The sequence below is a fragment of the Sceloporus occidentalis genome, unplaced genomic scaffold (genome assembly GCF_023333645.1).
Source record: "Sceloporus occidentalis isolate IW3139 unplaced genomic scaffold, rSceOcc1.0.p SCAF_63, whole genome shotgun sequence".
In the NCBI taxonomy this organism is placed as follows: Eukaryota; Metazoa; Chordata; class Lepidosauria; order Squamata; family Phrynosomatidae; genus Sceloporus; species Sceloporus occidentalis.
In genome coordinates this window covers 5,644,540-5,660,950 of record NW_028317043.1, presented here as the reverse complement: position 1 = coordinate 5,660,950, position 16,411 = coordinate 5,644,540, and the positions used below count along the sequence as shown (strand labels likewise).

Sequence of the window (16,411 nt, the reverse complement as noted above, 5' to 3'; positions counted from 1 at the left end):
TTCCTTTCACATAAAAATGTATATTGATGGTAGACTACCTGCATTTGTTCACATTGTTCTGAACTTTTTCAAGTTCAACTTCAACTAAAAATGTACACGTCTATATAAAAAAAATATCAATACGGCATTTGACGCACAATTCCAAAATAATGGATGTAACCAAATAATCATATTTTTTGTGGGGCTTCACAACTACTACACAATACCGCACAATAGAATAGAACAAGTCCAACGGTTCTTCCATTTTCAAATTAAGGATTAACCAACACAATCCCATTTTAAACTTTAATTAAGGGCCTTGCTTGTGAATAAGCCTCTTCTTCCACAGTAGCTTCCATAAATATGTTGAGATACTTTGGTCGATTAATTTGTGTTCCAAAAAAAAGAAAGATTGAGCTACTGAAAAACGTAAAAAATATTTTCCTAAAAAACAAAACATTTTGGCTTCATCCATTGCATGACTTTATGAATATCTTGAATATGTTGATATCCCAATAAAGGTTTGTCTAAGTTCCCTCTGTGGCACTTCATATTATGAATGGTTATCATAAATGATAATAATCTATAACCTTCCATTACTGACAATAACTCATCTAAAATATCCTGGTGTGTGCAATTAAACCACAGTTTGTAATTAGGTGTAATCCAGTTTTTATTAATCCATGATATTTTGTTATATTTTTATGTAAGTGGCAGCACTTATTCTTTTATTTATCACTCTACAGATCCAGCTTTGGTACTACCTACAGGATGCTTCCAGGTTATCAATTTTTAAAAGACTTGTTAATAAGGGGTCTTCGTTACTGCTGCTAAAAGAAATAACAGGTCCATCTGATAACCATTGGAGAAAGGCAACTATTCAGCTCAATACAGATTCACTAGATATAACGGACCAGGCCCAGGTACGCTTTTTATTTCATTGGGTTGAATGCATAATGTATAATGTATAATGCTCCCCCACTTTTTTAGCTAGGAGGTCATTTGACACAGGACAGAGGCTGTGGGGTGGACCATACTAAGTCAGCTATGTAATGCAATGGTAGATACATGACTAGAGAGGGCAGTGAAGGTGACGCCTCTGGCTTATTATTAGTCTCTGTGATAATGTATTATTGAGCAAGGCAACTATGAACATGGACTTTATTCCTTAGGAACTTCATATGTCAGATAAGCTTTTTTTTCCTGCAATCCTATAAAAGGAACAACCGCCCAAATATTCTGTTTAAATAACTGAGCTTTATTCAAACAATCTAAAAAATCCCTCTTTATATGCACCCTTTGCTCTGCCCCTCTACTTGATGGCAAGTTACCCTGGTCAGCAGGCTAGTGTGTCATTGGCATGTATTATTGAAAGGGTTCAATCCTAAGGCATGTTGGGGAGAAAACATGGGAAGCAAAGTTTTGTGCGTCAGACCAGGCAGTGCTTCTTGCCATGGGGTGCACAACCGTTCTTGGTAGGGTTTACAAGCTGAGCTAACTATTATATAAGCTGATCTAGTAAATACCGTTTTCTGGCCTTTTGTCTTTGTTAAATAAGTAAAATTCATCATCTAAGGCATGTGAAGGCAGGACTTCCAATCAGAAATAAAAAGTTTATATAAAATATGTATATGAAATCAAACTTTTAAAATAAGAACCAAATTGATCAAAATAGAGCATGTGTTAATATATATATATATATATATATATATATATATATATATATATATATATATATATATATATATATATATATATATATTTATTTATTTATTCAATAAGCCAAGAATTAAGAACATTTTTTTTACAATCGGTGCCTACTGGGAGTAAACAGGAAATATTAAGGGTGCAGAAGTTTGACGGAATCCTGTGCATATTTCTGATTAGTTTATGCTCTGATTTAAAATGCAGTCTGTCATTGTCTGCAGTCTGCAGGTACTAATCCCCCCCCTTTGTGTCATGTTAAAATACATTTAATTAAGAAGAATTATGCAATGGCTTGTTCTGTAACTAAAACTGACATTTGTCAAATATATTTATTATATATTTCTATATAACTTTTACCATTAAAATAGACACTTTTCAAATATATTTATATTAAAAAAATATTTCTTGCCAAATATTACATCATGCCAAAATTGATCGATGATCTTTATGCAGTTTCCAAAGATTGTTTGGTGAAGATTAAGCTATTAAATTAATACATATCCTGAATAGTGTCAAAAATCTGTCTAAAAATGTTCTTCACCTAGACAGAGCACATTAAGAAATAAGGGTCATAACTTGAGTGAAATGGAATTTTATAATGTTTAAGGGTACGTGCTAGTAATATGTAAATACTGAATGAAGTCAGATTTACTCACGTTTATTTCTACCTATTCGCGTACAGTTTTATGATTTAAAATTATATGTTTTAGGATGTTAGAATATACTTATTTTTGGTAGGCTTCATTACCTCCTTATGTCAATTGGTAAATTTTTGTTTTTAGATATTTTGTTTAAAATTCACCATATGGAAGGTGAAATCCCAGGGGTGAACTACCAATGGGACAATTGCCCCAGGGTCCCCAGTCAAAAATATAAGATGTTTTTATGTGACCTGAGTGCCATATGTTAAGAAATATACATTTTTTAGAAGATATAAAAACTTTTTTTAGAACATATTTAAAAAATCTACTGACCCTGGTGTCTCCAATTCAAGTTTTAATTCTTGATTTCGGCCACCAGCTACTAATTCAGTTCCAAGAACAACATTGCTTTGCATATAGCAGATCATGCGCAAGCCACTGGATGTGGGTGGAAATGTGGTCACATCTCTGGAAACCCTACAATGAATTACCTAAAGGAACTGAGTTCCTGTAGCTGTAAATTAAAATGTCATCACCAATATGGGAATTCAGAATTGTAATGCCAATTACCTCCACAGCAGCCAGGTGGAGGTATTATTTGCTGCTAAAGGCTCATCTGGATGTATATTTAGCTCTGGAAGTATATATTTTGCTGGGGCTTTGACCCCATTTGTAGGAAATAATACAGATGTCTGTGAACATTTGTGTGCCTGGAGAAAAATGTAGACCTGTCTTTAAAGGCTTTACTTTGGACAAATTAGGGATGGCATAAGAAACACAAACATAAAAAAACATTAAAGAATGTACATTTTCCACAAAACTAAAAGAAATGCGTTATAGCTAATGACGTTTGCACTGAGTGATCACAGTTAACTCTACTGACCAGACTTGACTTTTGTTACGTGCCCATGCATGTAACCAATTGGATCAACTCAACTGAATTTGAGTGCACATGCGAGTTGGTGGTAGTTAATATGCAAGTTGACCTTTTAATTTGCATTTACTCTCTTGGTGGATAGACCTGACAACTACATCTGTACATACTATATGTTTAATAACTAATAAGCTGGCCAAGTTTTAACTAGACTTGGGCGCTGGCCAAATCTTCGTTTTCATCTTCGTTTTCATCTTCGTGGGGAAATATTCGAGTCGCTCGGACGGACCTTTAACTTCTGATGGTGAAACTCTGCCTGGGGGGTCTCCCTGCTGCCTTTTTTTTTTGACAGCTTGCCCTACACATTGTTTGTCCAATATAATGTATTACTATATACTGCAACACTTATTTTTTCACTTGTACCAGATGACTAACATGGCTCTCTTCAATGAAATTAGTGCCATGTAAATTTTTTGGTTTACAATTTCAGATTATTATGGAAGCTTCAATTTATTCAGCTAATTCCACTGTTGCTGTTGATGATATCAGTCTATCTCCAGAGTGCTTCATTGCAAATAACTCAAATTCAGGTAACATAACGTGTATATATACAAGAAAGTACACCCTCTTTGAATTTCAAGACATATTAACAATCATCTATTCCTTAGCAGGTCTAAAAATTAGGTAAATACAACCTCAAATAAATAGCAACACATTACATATTATACTGTCAAGATTTATTCAACAAAAATTAAGCAAAATTTATCTGTGAAAAATATCCAACCACATACAAAGATCACAATAACTTTCCGTGAATTGAATTTCAGAGCTATGACTTTATTGAATTGGAAAAACTAAGGTCTCTTTGGAAAACAAGTGAATCTGGGATTAGCGTAGAGAGAGCGGGTCAATATATAGTCGCTGTAACCACCATAGAGAGTCTTTGAAAGGCTTTAGAATAATTTTCACTTTCCTCCAGAAAGTTTAAATTGGACACCACCCTGAAGACAAGTTGTCCTTTTGTTAAGGTGGCATATTACCAATGAACACATCTAGTCTTCAAGAATAAACCTTTACAATTTATCTCAGGCAGAGTCTTGAGTTTGCTGGGTAACTGATCTATTGAGGTGAACTCCAAACCTACACGACAGCAATTAAAGTCTACCAATTTATATTTATTTATTAGTCATTTGTTCATAGAAATGTGACGTGTGTTAATTTACTTGTAAAAGTCAAGTTGAAAAGGGGCTTCAACTGGACCAAATCAGATGATCTTGGATGGGGGCAAGTTGACACAGAACTCCATTAAACTTTAAAGGCTATCTAATGTGAGAATAGAGTTGATTAATGGACACAAATGGCTCAAAACAAGCACTACTCAACTTCAGTCAAGTTGAATGTAGCAGCAACTTGAAGGTAACTTGATGGCAACTTGACCCATCTCAAATCTTAGTGAATTAACATGCCCAAATGATTCCAATGTATCAATGATTTATAATAAATATAACATTCATTTACATAGTTAAAAGACCATTAAATAGTTATATATGTATATATATATATATATATATATATATATATATTTATTTTTCCTTTTTTTGTTTATTATTTTAAATTGGGTCTATGCCTCCCGGTAGCAAGGCATATGATTTTGCAAATACCTAATTTTGATTTGATGCAATAATATTGTTTTATTCCACAGATCAGCCAAATGAACCTTTATCTTTCAATTGTCCAGCAGGGTATGTGCCCTGTGGAGATGGCAACTGTTTGCCTTGGAGAAAATTTTGTGATTTCACTCTGGATTGTTCTAATGGTTCTGATGAATCCTTATGCTGTAAGTTACTTTCTGTTTACTTTTAACACATTATTCAGAATTACAAATGAGTCATGACAAATGCATGCTAAATAGTATATCAGCATGTTCTGGATTTTGATGGTCCCGTTGATACCTGTATGAAATCATTGTATTCCAGCTTTGGTTCTTACTCCAGTGAGACATATCCAATTAAAATACCCAGCTCTGTAAGAGCTGACCTTGGATAACATTTTTCTCTGGTGTGGACTGACCTAGATTAATTCAAATCCTGCTAGCCATGTTAACCATTTTTCTTACATTATGTGGCAACATCATTTTAACTATGTGCTAGGTATTTAAGTTTATTTTCATCATGATTAAAAGCAGGTAAGGGCACATTTCACACAGATCCAAGCTGCTCGAGAATTACAAAACCACATTTACTTAAAACTACTTTTGGTAGTGGCTATTTGATATACTTGATTTAAGAACATTATTAAATTAATGTCATGTTTCCTAAATATCATACTGAATACAACCATGCAACATGTGTGTATTGGAAACTTACCGTAAGTGTATATCACACTTTGATGGGTTTGATCGGTCCTCTCTATTAATTTATTTACTGTCCCTTTTTTATTGGCAGCTTTTTTATTGGACAGCTTTTGTAAGAGTTTGGGGAGAAAAGGGAATTTAATTGATGTGCTAGTCTAGCCACTTTGGCAACATATTTTAACTTTTCTAACATAAATACACTCATTGATAACTAAATTTTAACTTTTTCGGTTACCAAGTATGCCACTGAACAATTTTCCTTTTACAAAATCAGTAGTTTTATTATTATTTTTTTTTATTGTTTTATATAGCGCCATCATATTCCATAGCACTGTCTTCTTTATGTTAACTGAGACATCTAGAGGCAGATTAGATATTTCACCTAAGACTGTAAGATCCATAGGTAAGGGACATCCTTTCCTTTATGTGACAGTAGCCATGACATCATGACTATTATCATTTTTTATCATTAATTAATCGTTCATTTTTTGCATTAGCTGGTACGCTAAATGTTTTTTTTTCTAAAAAGTGGCTGGAGAGCACTTTGTCAGCAAAGTGGATATTTTGGTCTAATCTACAAGTCTGCAAAACAACATATGGTTTGGTAAAAGTGTGAAACAAAATAAATTAGCTCTTAGTTTCTGATGTTAATGTCTGATTACCAGATACAACATTTCTGTGTGTTCAAAACTGAGTTTGAATTGAAGTTCATTGGGCATTTTGGTGCACCTGCTGCTTAATGCATATGTCTATAGACAGAATAGGCATAAGTACAAGTAGTAATGAATAATAACTTTCCAATTTTTGTAATATCTATTTTTTTAAAGGGTCATGGAAATATTATAACCCCTGGCCGCTTGATAACCTTATTTCACATTGGGACATTTATTCTTTATTTAGTTTATGAGGTATTCTGTATTTATTCAAGTAAGGCTTTCTCAATAAAAAAGTTGCCTTTACGCAGTGACTTCATTATGGAATATTGCATGTGTATAGAGAAGAGATAAAAAGGTCTGGTGTTCTCAAGTCAACCAGGCCTTTAGAGGCTCACCATCTATAGTAATGCCTTTTGCATCATACCCTCTCAGAAAATACAATATAAAATGTGTTACCTTTTACATTGTACAGCATTAAGTAGGCCAGCACGTTGACAAAAACTAATAAAGGAAAATGTATATGTTTATGCCATTTCCAGCTGCCAAATGTGACTTTGAAAGCGATACATGTGGCTGGTATGAAAGATTCCACGACAATTCATTTGACTGGATACGAGGTTCAAGAAGCACCCTGTCTAGTGATTACCAGAAGCAAGCCCCTCCACACGATCATACGTCAAACAAACCAGAAGGTAAAACAGATTTGTGTAACAGTCATATATATAAAATGAATATCTGATTTATAAATAGGATTGTGACGTTATTATTGCATTGTTTTATATTATGCATAAGACAAAAATGCAGTATCCTTTTTGTATCAATATCAATTTTTAGTAGAAGTTTCTTCAGTTTATTGCATAGAACATGAATACTTTTTACTATTCTGTGTCAATCTGAAATCTGTATATTATTTATTTTTTTGCCTTTTAGTTGCCATCAAAGTAAACCACTAGATAAACAGCATACAACATTTATGATGGTGTGAATATTTACTGAGTCCGTCTTCAAAGACAGGCCATCTGTTGGATGTAGTATTTTTACAATATGTATATTTTATGTTATCAATTCATTTTAGGTCATTTTATGTTCCTTCGGAAAGAAACAAGCTTGAATTCACCAGTTGCAGAATTAAGAAGCCCCAGATTCAGCCAGGCAGCATCAGGCTGTACAGTGACCTTCTGGTAAGGTTATTTTCTTTAGATTTATTTTTCTGGGAGAAGATATCTTGAGGCTTTTTTTATAATGACGTTGAGGTCGTTAGAAACAAACCCCTGAATTGTAAATGATTAGGTTTGGAAGGTTACATCTAAAACCAAGCTAATAGGTCTGCTTGGGATCTATATTGGGTAATTATTATTATTTCTTTATGAGTGTTGTGGGGTGATGGCATAATATGGAGGGTGGTGGAAGATGTGTCATGAACTGTACATGAGCAGCACAGTAGTACAATACAATGTTAACACAACACAGACAAAGTGACACCGTCACAGGTTATAAGCTGTGCTTCAATGTAAGCTTTTTACTTAAAAAAAACACTGGTAGTGTCATGCACACCCATGCCGTGTATTCACTTGTCAAAATCTTGATTTTTGGTAATGTATTTAAAAAAAATGTACATTTTTTTTTTCTGTCGACAATGTTAATTCCAGAAAGTGTATGCAGATATGTTAAAATGAAACAAAATACTAACAATACAAAGAGTTACTAAAGTTCAATTTCTTTCCAGGTATTACAATTATGGGCTGTCTGTTGGTACAGCGGAAATGCAATTGCATGTTGATAGCGAGTTAATGCCTACAGTGTTATGGAGGACATACTACGATCAGGGAAATCAATGGTTTAAAGCATTCATTCAGCTTGACCGTCTATCTAAACCCTTCCAGTTATCACTGAATAAAATTAATCTAGAATATTACAATGGAGTGTCAGCGATTGATGATATTACATTTGAAAACTGTTCTCTCCCTCCTCCGGTGACAAACTGTGAAGGACCTGACCTTTTCTGGTGTAAACACACCAAGGCTTGCATTAGCAATTTATTGGTATGTGATCTTATTGATGATTGTGGAGATGGATCTGATGAGGTCAATTGCTGTAAGTACTTTAATTTCACATTCTCATTTTCATTTACATTAACGTAAATTCCATGCATCACCTTCAAATGTGTTCTATAATATCAGCGTCCTTCAGATTTGTGAATTTCCCTGGTTTACAAATGTTTCTATGAAAGTCAGAGGACAAAGAGGTTGGCAAGGGGGGTTAGATGCAATTACCCCCAGGTTGCTATGATTTGACAGATTTAGGCGACCAGCTATTTTAGTTGTTTTTTCACAAGTCCCAGACATGTTTTTAGAGAGGAACTGCCGCCTTCATAAGTATTACAATAGGTACATTTAATTTCCCGTCCTGAAGTTCTTGCTCGTCTGCCCACCCACCCGTTCAAAAGATGCCTGAATTAATCAACAATCAGTAGCTGGGCCAACCGGTGGTTGGTTTAGGCTCTAGTGTGCAAGTATAATGTCTCCCTGTTGATTTCAAAGGGATCACTTTCCTGCTAGTGATTGGCTGCTTAAGCTGTCAGTCAGTTACAGGATATATACCCACTGATTTCATTAAAAGTACTTAATGGACAGGTTAAGCAGCCAATAAATGGCAAGAAAGTTCAGAAGAAGGAACAAGGAAGATTTTGCAGCATGGCTAGAACTTGTGTGTCATTCAAGTGCTTTATTGATTTTTTCGAAGAATCCATACTAACAGAAAGTTAGTGCTAATCACATAATACTTTATTGTGTATTCTTCTAGTAGCTTCTTGTAGTAGGTTGTCCCTTTAAGTAGAAGCACCAACTCTTCTTTAAAACAGCATCACCTTATCCAGGGGCATCACTAATGCACATTTCTTATTAACCGTAGAAACATTTTTAGAATTATGTTTTTGTCCTCTTGAATTTAGACCACATGATATAAGGAATTGAATGGAAAATGCGTGAACTGAAATTAGCCTCCTACTGTGATGGTTAATTATGCTGAATTAATTAAAACACATACAGAATGCAAAGTGAATATTTAGTTCCTTTTTGCAAGGTTTATTTCTTACATTCATAGATTAAATTAGCTATAGGTGAGGGATGGTGGATTTGTTGACTAATAAAACTTATTGATTGTATATTTCTCATTGAAATATTATTTGTAGTCTTTTGTAAACACTTATTAAGATTTTTTTCTGGTTTACAAGTAAAAGCTCTAGACCAGTCTTTGTACGTTATATATGCAAGAGATATACACACATATACAATACCCTTAAGCATTGAGTAGAGAATTCATACTCCTTTCACCATACTTTTGTAACCCAACACGAGTCCAGGAGTCACAGAAGGTTATTGTTTGTTTGCGGCATCTGTTCTGGGTATTTGCTCTGGGTATTGTAGCATAAACCCTGCTTCTTGGGTTTTCTACAAAGAATATTTGTTGCTGGGTCTGCTTAGATCCTAGACTGTAAGCCCAATTGGCCTTCCATTGAGTATTAGAACACTGCAGTGGTAAATTTACATTCTGGGAACCCCTAAACCCAAATGGGTGGCAAAATCTGGGAGACTCCGTTTGACCCATACACTCATACTTTCACATGAAACTTTATTAGCTATAAAAGTTTAAATAATAATTATTTATCAATTCAATTGGTTCCTACAATTTTGCATCAGTACTAATAGATTCCAAAGGCTGTTATCTGTTAATCTTTTACTTTCAGCATCTGAATTACAGTGTAATTTTGAACATGGGCTTTGTAACTGGGTACAAGATTTTGAAGATGATTTTGACTGGACCATAAATCAAGGTTCAACTCCAACACTTGATACCGGACCCATGAAAGATCATACCTTTGGCACAGCAAAAGGCCATTACCTTTATATTGAGTCTTCGGAGCCTCAAGTATACAAAAATCAAGCGGTCTTACTGAGTCCAACGATAGATGCCACAGTGAACCACGGAAATAAAACCTGTACTTTCAGATTGTTCTATCACATGTATGGAAGGCACATTTATTCCTTGGCAATATACAAGAGGACGATGAAGAACACTAGGGGCCAATTATTGTGGCAAGTATTTGGGAACAAAGGAAACAGATGGCTGAAAAAGAATCTTCATATTAATAGTTCCCAACCGTTTCAGGTATACTCCATAAATGTTTATTGTATGAATAATTAAATTAACAAGTTATATCATTGTATGTGCATGCTTTTGGTGTTCATTTGTATGCATTTGTGTTTAATATATATTGTAATTTTTTTTGCATAATACTAGATTTGCAAAGGGCCAGTTTAGTACTCTTACAATAGTAGGCTGTCTGGATTAATTGGTATATTTTAGCCTATTATTAGGACTAGCATTATAGAAACCACATTCTAATTCTGTATTCTTCACCCCTGTAAATTACAGACATATAACATTGAAATGTGTGTGGTTCTTTCTCTGCATTGCTATATATATATTTAATATTATATATAGATATATATATATACATACATGTCTCTCTTATTATATATAAAGTCAGTCTCACTCTAGCAGTTTGACCCTTTCCCTTGTATATTAATATAGGTGAATTGAATTTTCCATTTGCCATTAAATGTTACACACTTTCTAGGTAAAAAAAAATCATAATCCACACTTTTAAATGTATGTCTTTTCATTATATAGTACATGTCAAATAATATTAAAGGTAAATCATTGAGAAACATTCCAATAATGTGATTAAATGATCTACCGTGGAAATACTTAGATAAAAATAGCCTTTTCTTAACCATTATTAGGCCATACGTGCAGTAACAGCATGCAGCGCCAACACACATAGAGAGATTGTCCCCTGTTTTTAATTGCAACAACGTATTGATAGTTGCGGTGGAAAATGTTTTCTAACTACCTATTTTGTGCCTGTTTGTGGAAATATTAGAAGGAACAAATTTAAGTATGTGCAATGTATCAAACCCCTATGAAACATGCAACATTCCCTTTTTTTCCTTTGAAGTGAAGTGCACCTGGAACTTGTGTATATATATATATATATATATATATATATATATATATTGTATAGTTGGCATCAATACTATTTTTATTGATATTTCTGTGAGGCAAACAGAGAGGAGCACATCTCAATAAGTGATGATTAAATTATGTTATTAAAAAATTCAGGTACTCTGTGTTGTCTACATTAGAGGTAGATTTTTTTATAGTGGCTCAGTGAGGTCTATATTAAGTGTCTTTGATTTCTGTTTCATTGGTCTTGACCTACCAGCTGGAGCTTTTTTTTCTTATAAGGAAAGGTTTGTGTACGTCCAGTTGTAGGGGCTTATACCTCATGACTATGTTAGGATAGATTTGTATAGCTATCTATGCCTGCATATAGGCATCACTGAACAAAGCATGTATGCCAGACATGTTATGCCAGTGATGGCCAACTAGACATATATCTTAAATCTAAGACAAGGCTAAGGACAAATTAAGGCCTGGGTCTTTACAGCACTAGATGTGCCAAATGGTTCTTATATCCGACATTACATTTCCAAGAAAAGGTTGTATTACCAGAATGCAGTTACAAAAAGCACCTTGGTGTGAAACGATTATTTTTTTTAAACTAAAAACTGTAACAAGTATTTTGAATAATAATAATAATAATAATATATATATATATATTATGGGGCAGTAGGGTCACATGCTGCCCATGTGTGAAGCATAGTAATCGTCCCTCCCTGTAACCAGCAGAAAGTAATCCCATTGACTTTTCCATTGGGCTCTGATATTACTTCATGCATTTTGTATATTAATATATTCACTTTCTGCACAAAGATCCTTTCACTTCCCAACAAAACACTACCCTGGTGTCCAGAGCTCTTCTAATTGTGTTTCGAGCTTTAAAGTTTCTAAATATAGCAACATGTAGCATACAATTCAATTCCAAAACACGTTGTTCGTCATGATCGGGTAGACTTTGGCGAGTCTTCCGCTGTGTTGCTATGCACTTTAGTATAGTAAATATTTGTACTCTTTGAAACGGTGTGCATTATAATGATTTGTGAATGTACTGATTGTGTCGCTTAACTATTTCAAAGGTTTATGGCTGTGTCTATTCAAGTGTAGGAGTAAAACACACTTCCTAGTATTTTAGAATGCAATGTTGAAAATCCATTATATGTTGATGACTTCAGGCGAATGAGGGTGATTTCCCCAAAGCTATGATTACTATATACTATTACTATTACAGGCTATAACATTAAATGCCCTGTCAAAGAATGTCTGTCTCTTAGATTTAAAGAAATGTAGGGCAATTTGTCCTCATTCGGTTTTTAAATGAGATGTGAAATGAGGTTCGTAGCAGTGGTAATCCCTCGAGGATGCTTAACATTAACATACACGGTTTTCTAGCATGGCAAGTTGTTCGATTGTGGTCTGGTCAACACATTTTTACCTTTGAAATCCACTTACAAAGAAAGGCTAAAATATATTGTAAAAAGTTGATGGGAAATTGACCCGGCTGCTAAATTCAATAAAATTATCACCATTGCAACAGAGCTATTTTTCTCAAATGTACTTTTTTACTGTAAAGTGTTGACCTCTTATAATTACAATGGTGAGGAACAAAAATGTACACAAGTCTTGTAAAAAGCTCTTTTTGAGTTCTTTGCGGTTCTTCACTATTGAATTTACCCTACATTTCTTGATCAATTCATTCCACATATCGTGTTCACTTGGCCAGCGATACCGCTTTCCATCTTGCGTTGATGCAGTATTTGTTCCCTGACTGTTCTTAAAGCTAAAACTTGAGAAGACCTCCAGTTTTTTTTTTCAAGCTAAAGATCAATCATACATTTCTTAAGTGACATTTTAAGCAATTTTAGAAGTAAACCTCTGGTTAAAAATCCAGTATATAATGGACTAGAATTTCTATTTGTCTGTACACTTCAGTACAAAAGTTTTTAATCACATTACAATGCCACCAAATATGTAAAAAAAATGCCATTTGTAACACCACATCTCCAAAAATTGTTGGGCTTAAATGGTAACATCTTGGAGATATGGCTGGGGACCAGGTGCCACCTACTCAAGACCTTAAAATGATATCTCTTTATTTAAGACAATGAATTGCCTTATAGACTTTTTGTTTATTCAATCTAATAAATTCTGAACATTTGGAAGTCAAATTCTTGGATGTTTTTTGGTTAAACAGATATTCAAATCGAAATATTACCTCTGCAGTTCTATTGTTCAACCTCATGCATTTAAAAAACCAAAAACATTGACGGTCTTCACGATATTATCTGCACAGTGCTTACATGGTATAAAACAGTAATGACATCAAAAGGTTAAATGGACACTTTCATATCCTTAAGAAGAAACAAAAATGAATGCAACAGCTACAGTATTGATTAAAAATACAGAATTGAAAAAAAGTCATTAAAAGAAGACGCTAATGTTGTACTGTATGGAAATTACTGGGAACAGCCATGGACATAAAAAGAATGCCATATCCTTATAATGACTGATATTAAACAAAAGCCTATGCTATCATATGTGTATGTTTTTTCCCAAATCTTACACAACTGGGTGATTTGAATTTCTTAATAGCACAGTGAATGTTGTAAGAAATAGGGTTTGTTTGCTATGGCTAGATTTCAAAAGTATCGCCCTCATCATGTTTGAGCGTATAATGAGCAAGTGTTTATTTTCTTTTCAGCTAATGATCACTGGTATCATCGGTGATGGTTTTACAGGAGATATTGCGATTGACGATCTGTCATTTTTAGGTTGTTCTCTGTATAATGGTAAGTTATATAATGGTAACACCTAGCATGTGTTCTGATGTGCTGAATTTTTATACTTCTTATTTAAAGGGCCCTTGAAAAAGGAAGGGCCGATGAAAATAAACTTGTTTCGAGCAGAATTAAATTAGGTTTTAAATTAGTGAAATATTCAACAGTGAATTAAATTAAATCAATGTAATGTTTCTTTAAAAAAAAATGCTATGTTGACTGCCCATTAGACTTCGCCTTTAATCCATTTAATGTGCACAGATCATCATCCACAGATCATCATTCGTGTGCCCTATATCCTGATATATTATGGTTTATGGGAGTGCTGGCATGGGGTAAGGGGGGCATTATTATTATTTATTGTTTTATATAGTGCCATCATATTCCGTAGCGCTGTACAATGGGTAGACAGGACATAACACGTAGTATGTAACATAACAATTCGACTTACAGAAACAACAGATAAGGAGGGCCCTGCTCAAAGGAGCTTACAATCTAGAGGGAGTTAGGGCGTATTACTCTAGCCCTACACTAACAATAGCCTTCTTTGCTGCTCTGTTTCTTGCATTTTGGGGGGAATTGGGTTTTGTTTTATTGCAACACAGGCATTAGAGTTTCTACAGTAATTAGAATGTTACACACTTTGAAAACAGTCCTGAAAAAAAATATTATTGCCCAGGACTTGTCTAGGTCTGTGAACTGTGATTATTTTATATATATATTGTGTACTCTTTTAATTTTTAAGGTGTTTTGCCCACGAAGGAACCAATTTCCGTAGAAACTTCAACCATGCCAACATTACCTAACCATAACTGTACATCAGAGGAATTTATTTGCAGGAAAACTGGAAAGTGCATACCAGTGACAAATGTGTGTAATTTCAGAGCAGACTGCCCAGATAACTCTGATGAAGAGGAGTGTGGTAAGTAAGAATAGTACTTGGCAATTTCACATACATTTTAATAAAAGACCAGGTAGACAGTGGACTCTCTCTCTGCGCTCCACACTACCTACCGTTTTCCCCCTCTTGGTCTCTGCATTGCTAAGTGAAAAGGAACACTAACATATGACATCATATCCCACCTCCCCCTCTCTCAGCAGAGACCACTTGTTTGAAGGACAAATGGGCACCTGCAAGCCCTTCTTATCACAGGACCCGAAACCATGAGGGGAAACCTGTCTGGGGACCAGGGGATGGTATTATAGCAATGACAGAAGGCTTTTCTTTCTGCAGTCATATGAAAGCATCTGCTGACCTCATCATTTATGATTGCTAAGCTGTTCCCTTTCCTTTAGTAATAAGAAAGGCCTACCACCACTTTCCTTATCCATTGTTAACCCAACATCTACAGATGATGGTTGAGTGGTTCCAGCACCAATTCAAGGAAAAAACGTCTAGCTTATATTAATTATCCATGAAAAAGGTATAAACTCACTGCAGTAAATTAGCGAGTGATACACATTAGTCTTCTCTATTCCAAATGGTACATTTTAAGCCAGTGAAAACCTTTGCAATCAAGAAAGGTAGAGGATATAGATATAGATATCTGTAAGATATGTATAAAGTATTTTAATGTATTGATGCTATCATCATTGCTATAGGCATTTCCCTTTCTCTTATATTATGTTCCTTTTAAATGTATTTGAAATGTGTTTTTTGTGTTTGCTCTTCTCTAAGCATCTAGCTACTGCAGCTTTGAAAACCAAAGCGTGTGCAAATGGCTTCAACCCAAACAAGAGCTGTATCGCAAAGATACAGCATTCCAGTGGGAACTTGGACAAGGAAGCAGCATCCATCCTGGAGAAGAAAGCCACCGACCTCTTAAAGACCATACTTTGTAAGTGCATCTATCTTACGTATATTTGAAATGGATATCTTTGCACTGAGAATGACAAGCCATACACTTTATTAGATGAAGTTTTATTATTTAAACAAGGTTCCATTTAACATTAATAACATAATAATAATAATGATAATAATAATAATAATAACATTTTTGTTCTAAAGCCCTGTTTGTCCACCCTCTTTAGTTTTGATTTGCAGTGTATATTCCACAGTATATTCTGTTCCTGTTCTTGCATTCCATAGGGTACAATTACACAAACAGTATATGTTTATATGTAATATAATAATATAATATGTAATATGTGTAATACAGGAAATGTGAAAATAAAGATTTACTGTAACAAAACCCATTTTATGATCTCCCTAACTTTTTTTTATTAGTTGAGAGTCAGCCGGGGAGCCCTATTGCTCAATAGGGTTATCACTGCAACATTGTGAACCAAACTTGCTATTAGGTGCTATTTTTGAGAACAAGGTTTGAGAAACACTAATCAATGTCACAATGATTTATGACCGAACAAAACTTGAGGGTATTAAGCTACTATGCATATTGGAC

General features: G+C 34.3%; 1 protein-coding gene across 1 annotated transcript in view; it reads left to right on the top strand.

Moving 5' to 3' along the window:
- Positions 1-16,411, top strand: part of LOC149287228 (MAM and LDL-receptor class A domain-containing protein 1-like) — a 177,922-nt gene that overhangs the window by 19,492 nt on the left and 142,019 nt on the right. The window contains exons 7-15 of the mRNA XM_089493201.1: positions 726-902; positions 3,692-3,791; positions 6,750-6,902; positions 7,286-7,391; positions 7,937-8,304; positions 9,956-10,377; positions 13,934-14,021; positions 14,755-14,931; positions 15,688-15,847. Coding sequence (XP_089349327.1) covers positions 726-902; positions 3,692-3,791; positions 6,750-6,902; positions 7,286-7,391; positions 7,937-8,304; positions 9,956-10,377; positions 13,934-14,021; positions 14,755-14,931; positions 15,688-15,847 — 1,751 coding nt within the window. The remainder of the gene's footprint in view (positions 1-725; positions 903-3,691; positions 3,792-6,749; positions 6,903-7,285; positions 7,392-7,936; positions 8,305-9,955; positions 10,378-13,933; positions 14,022-14,754; positions 14,932-15,687; positions 15,848-16,411) is intronic.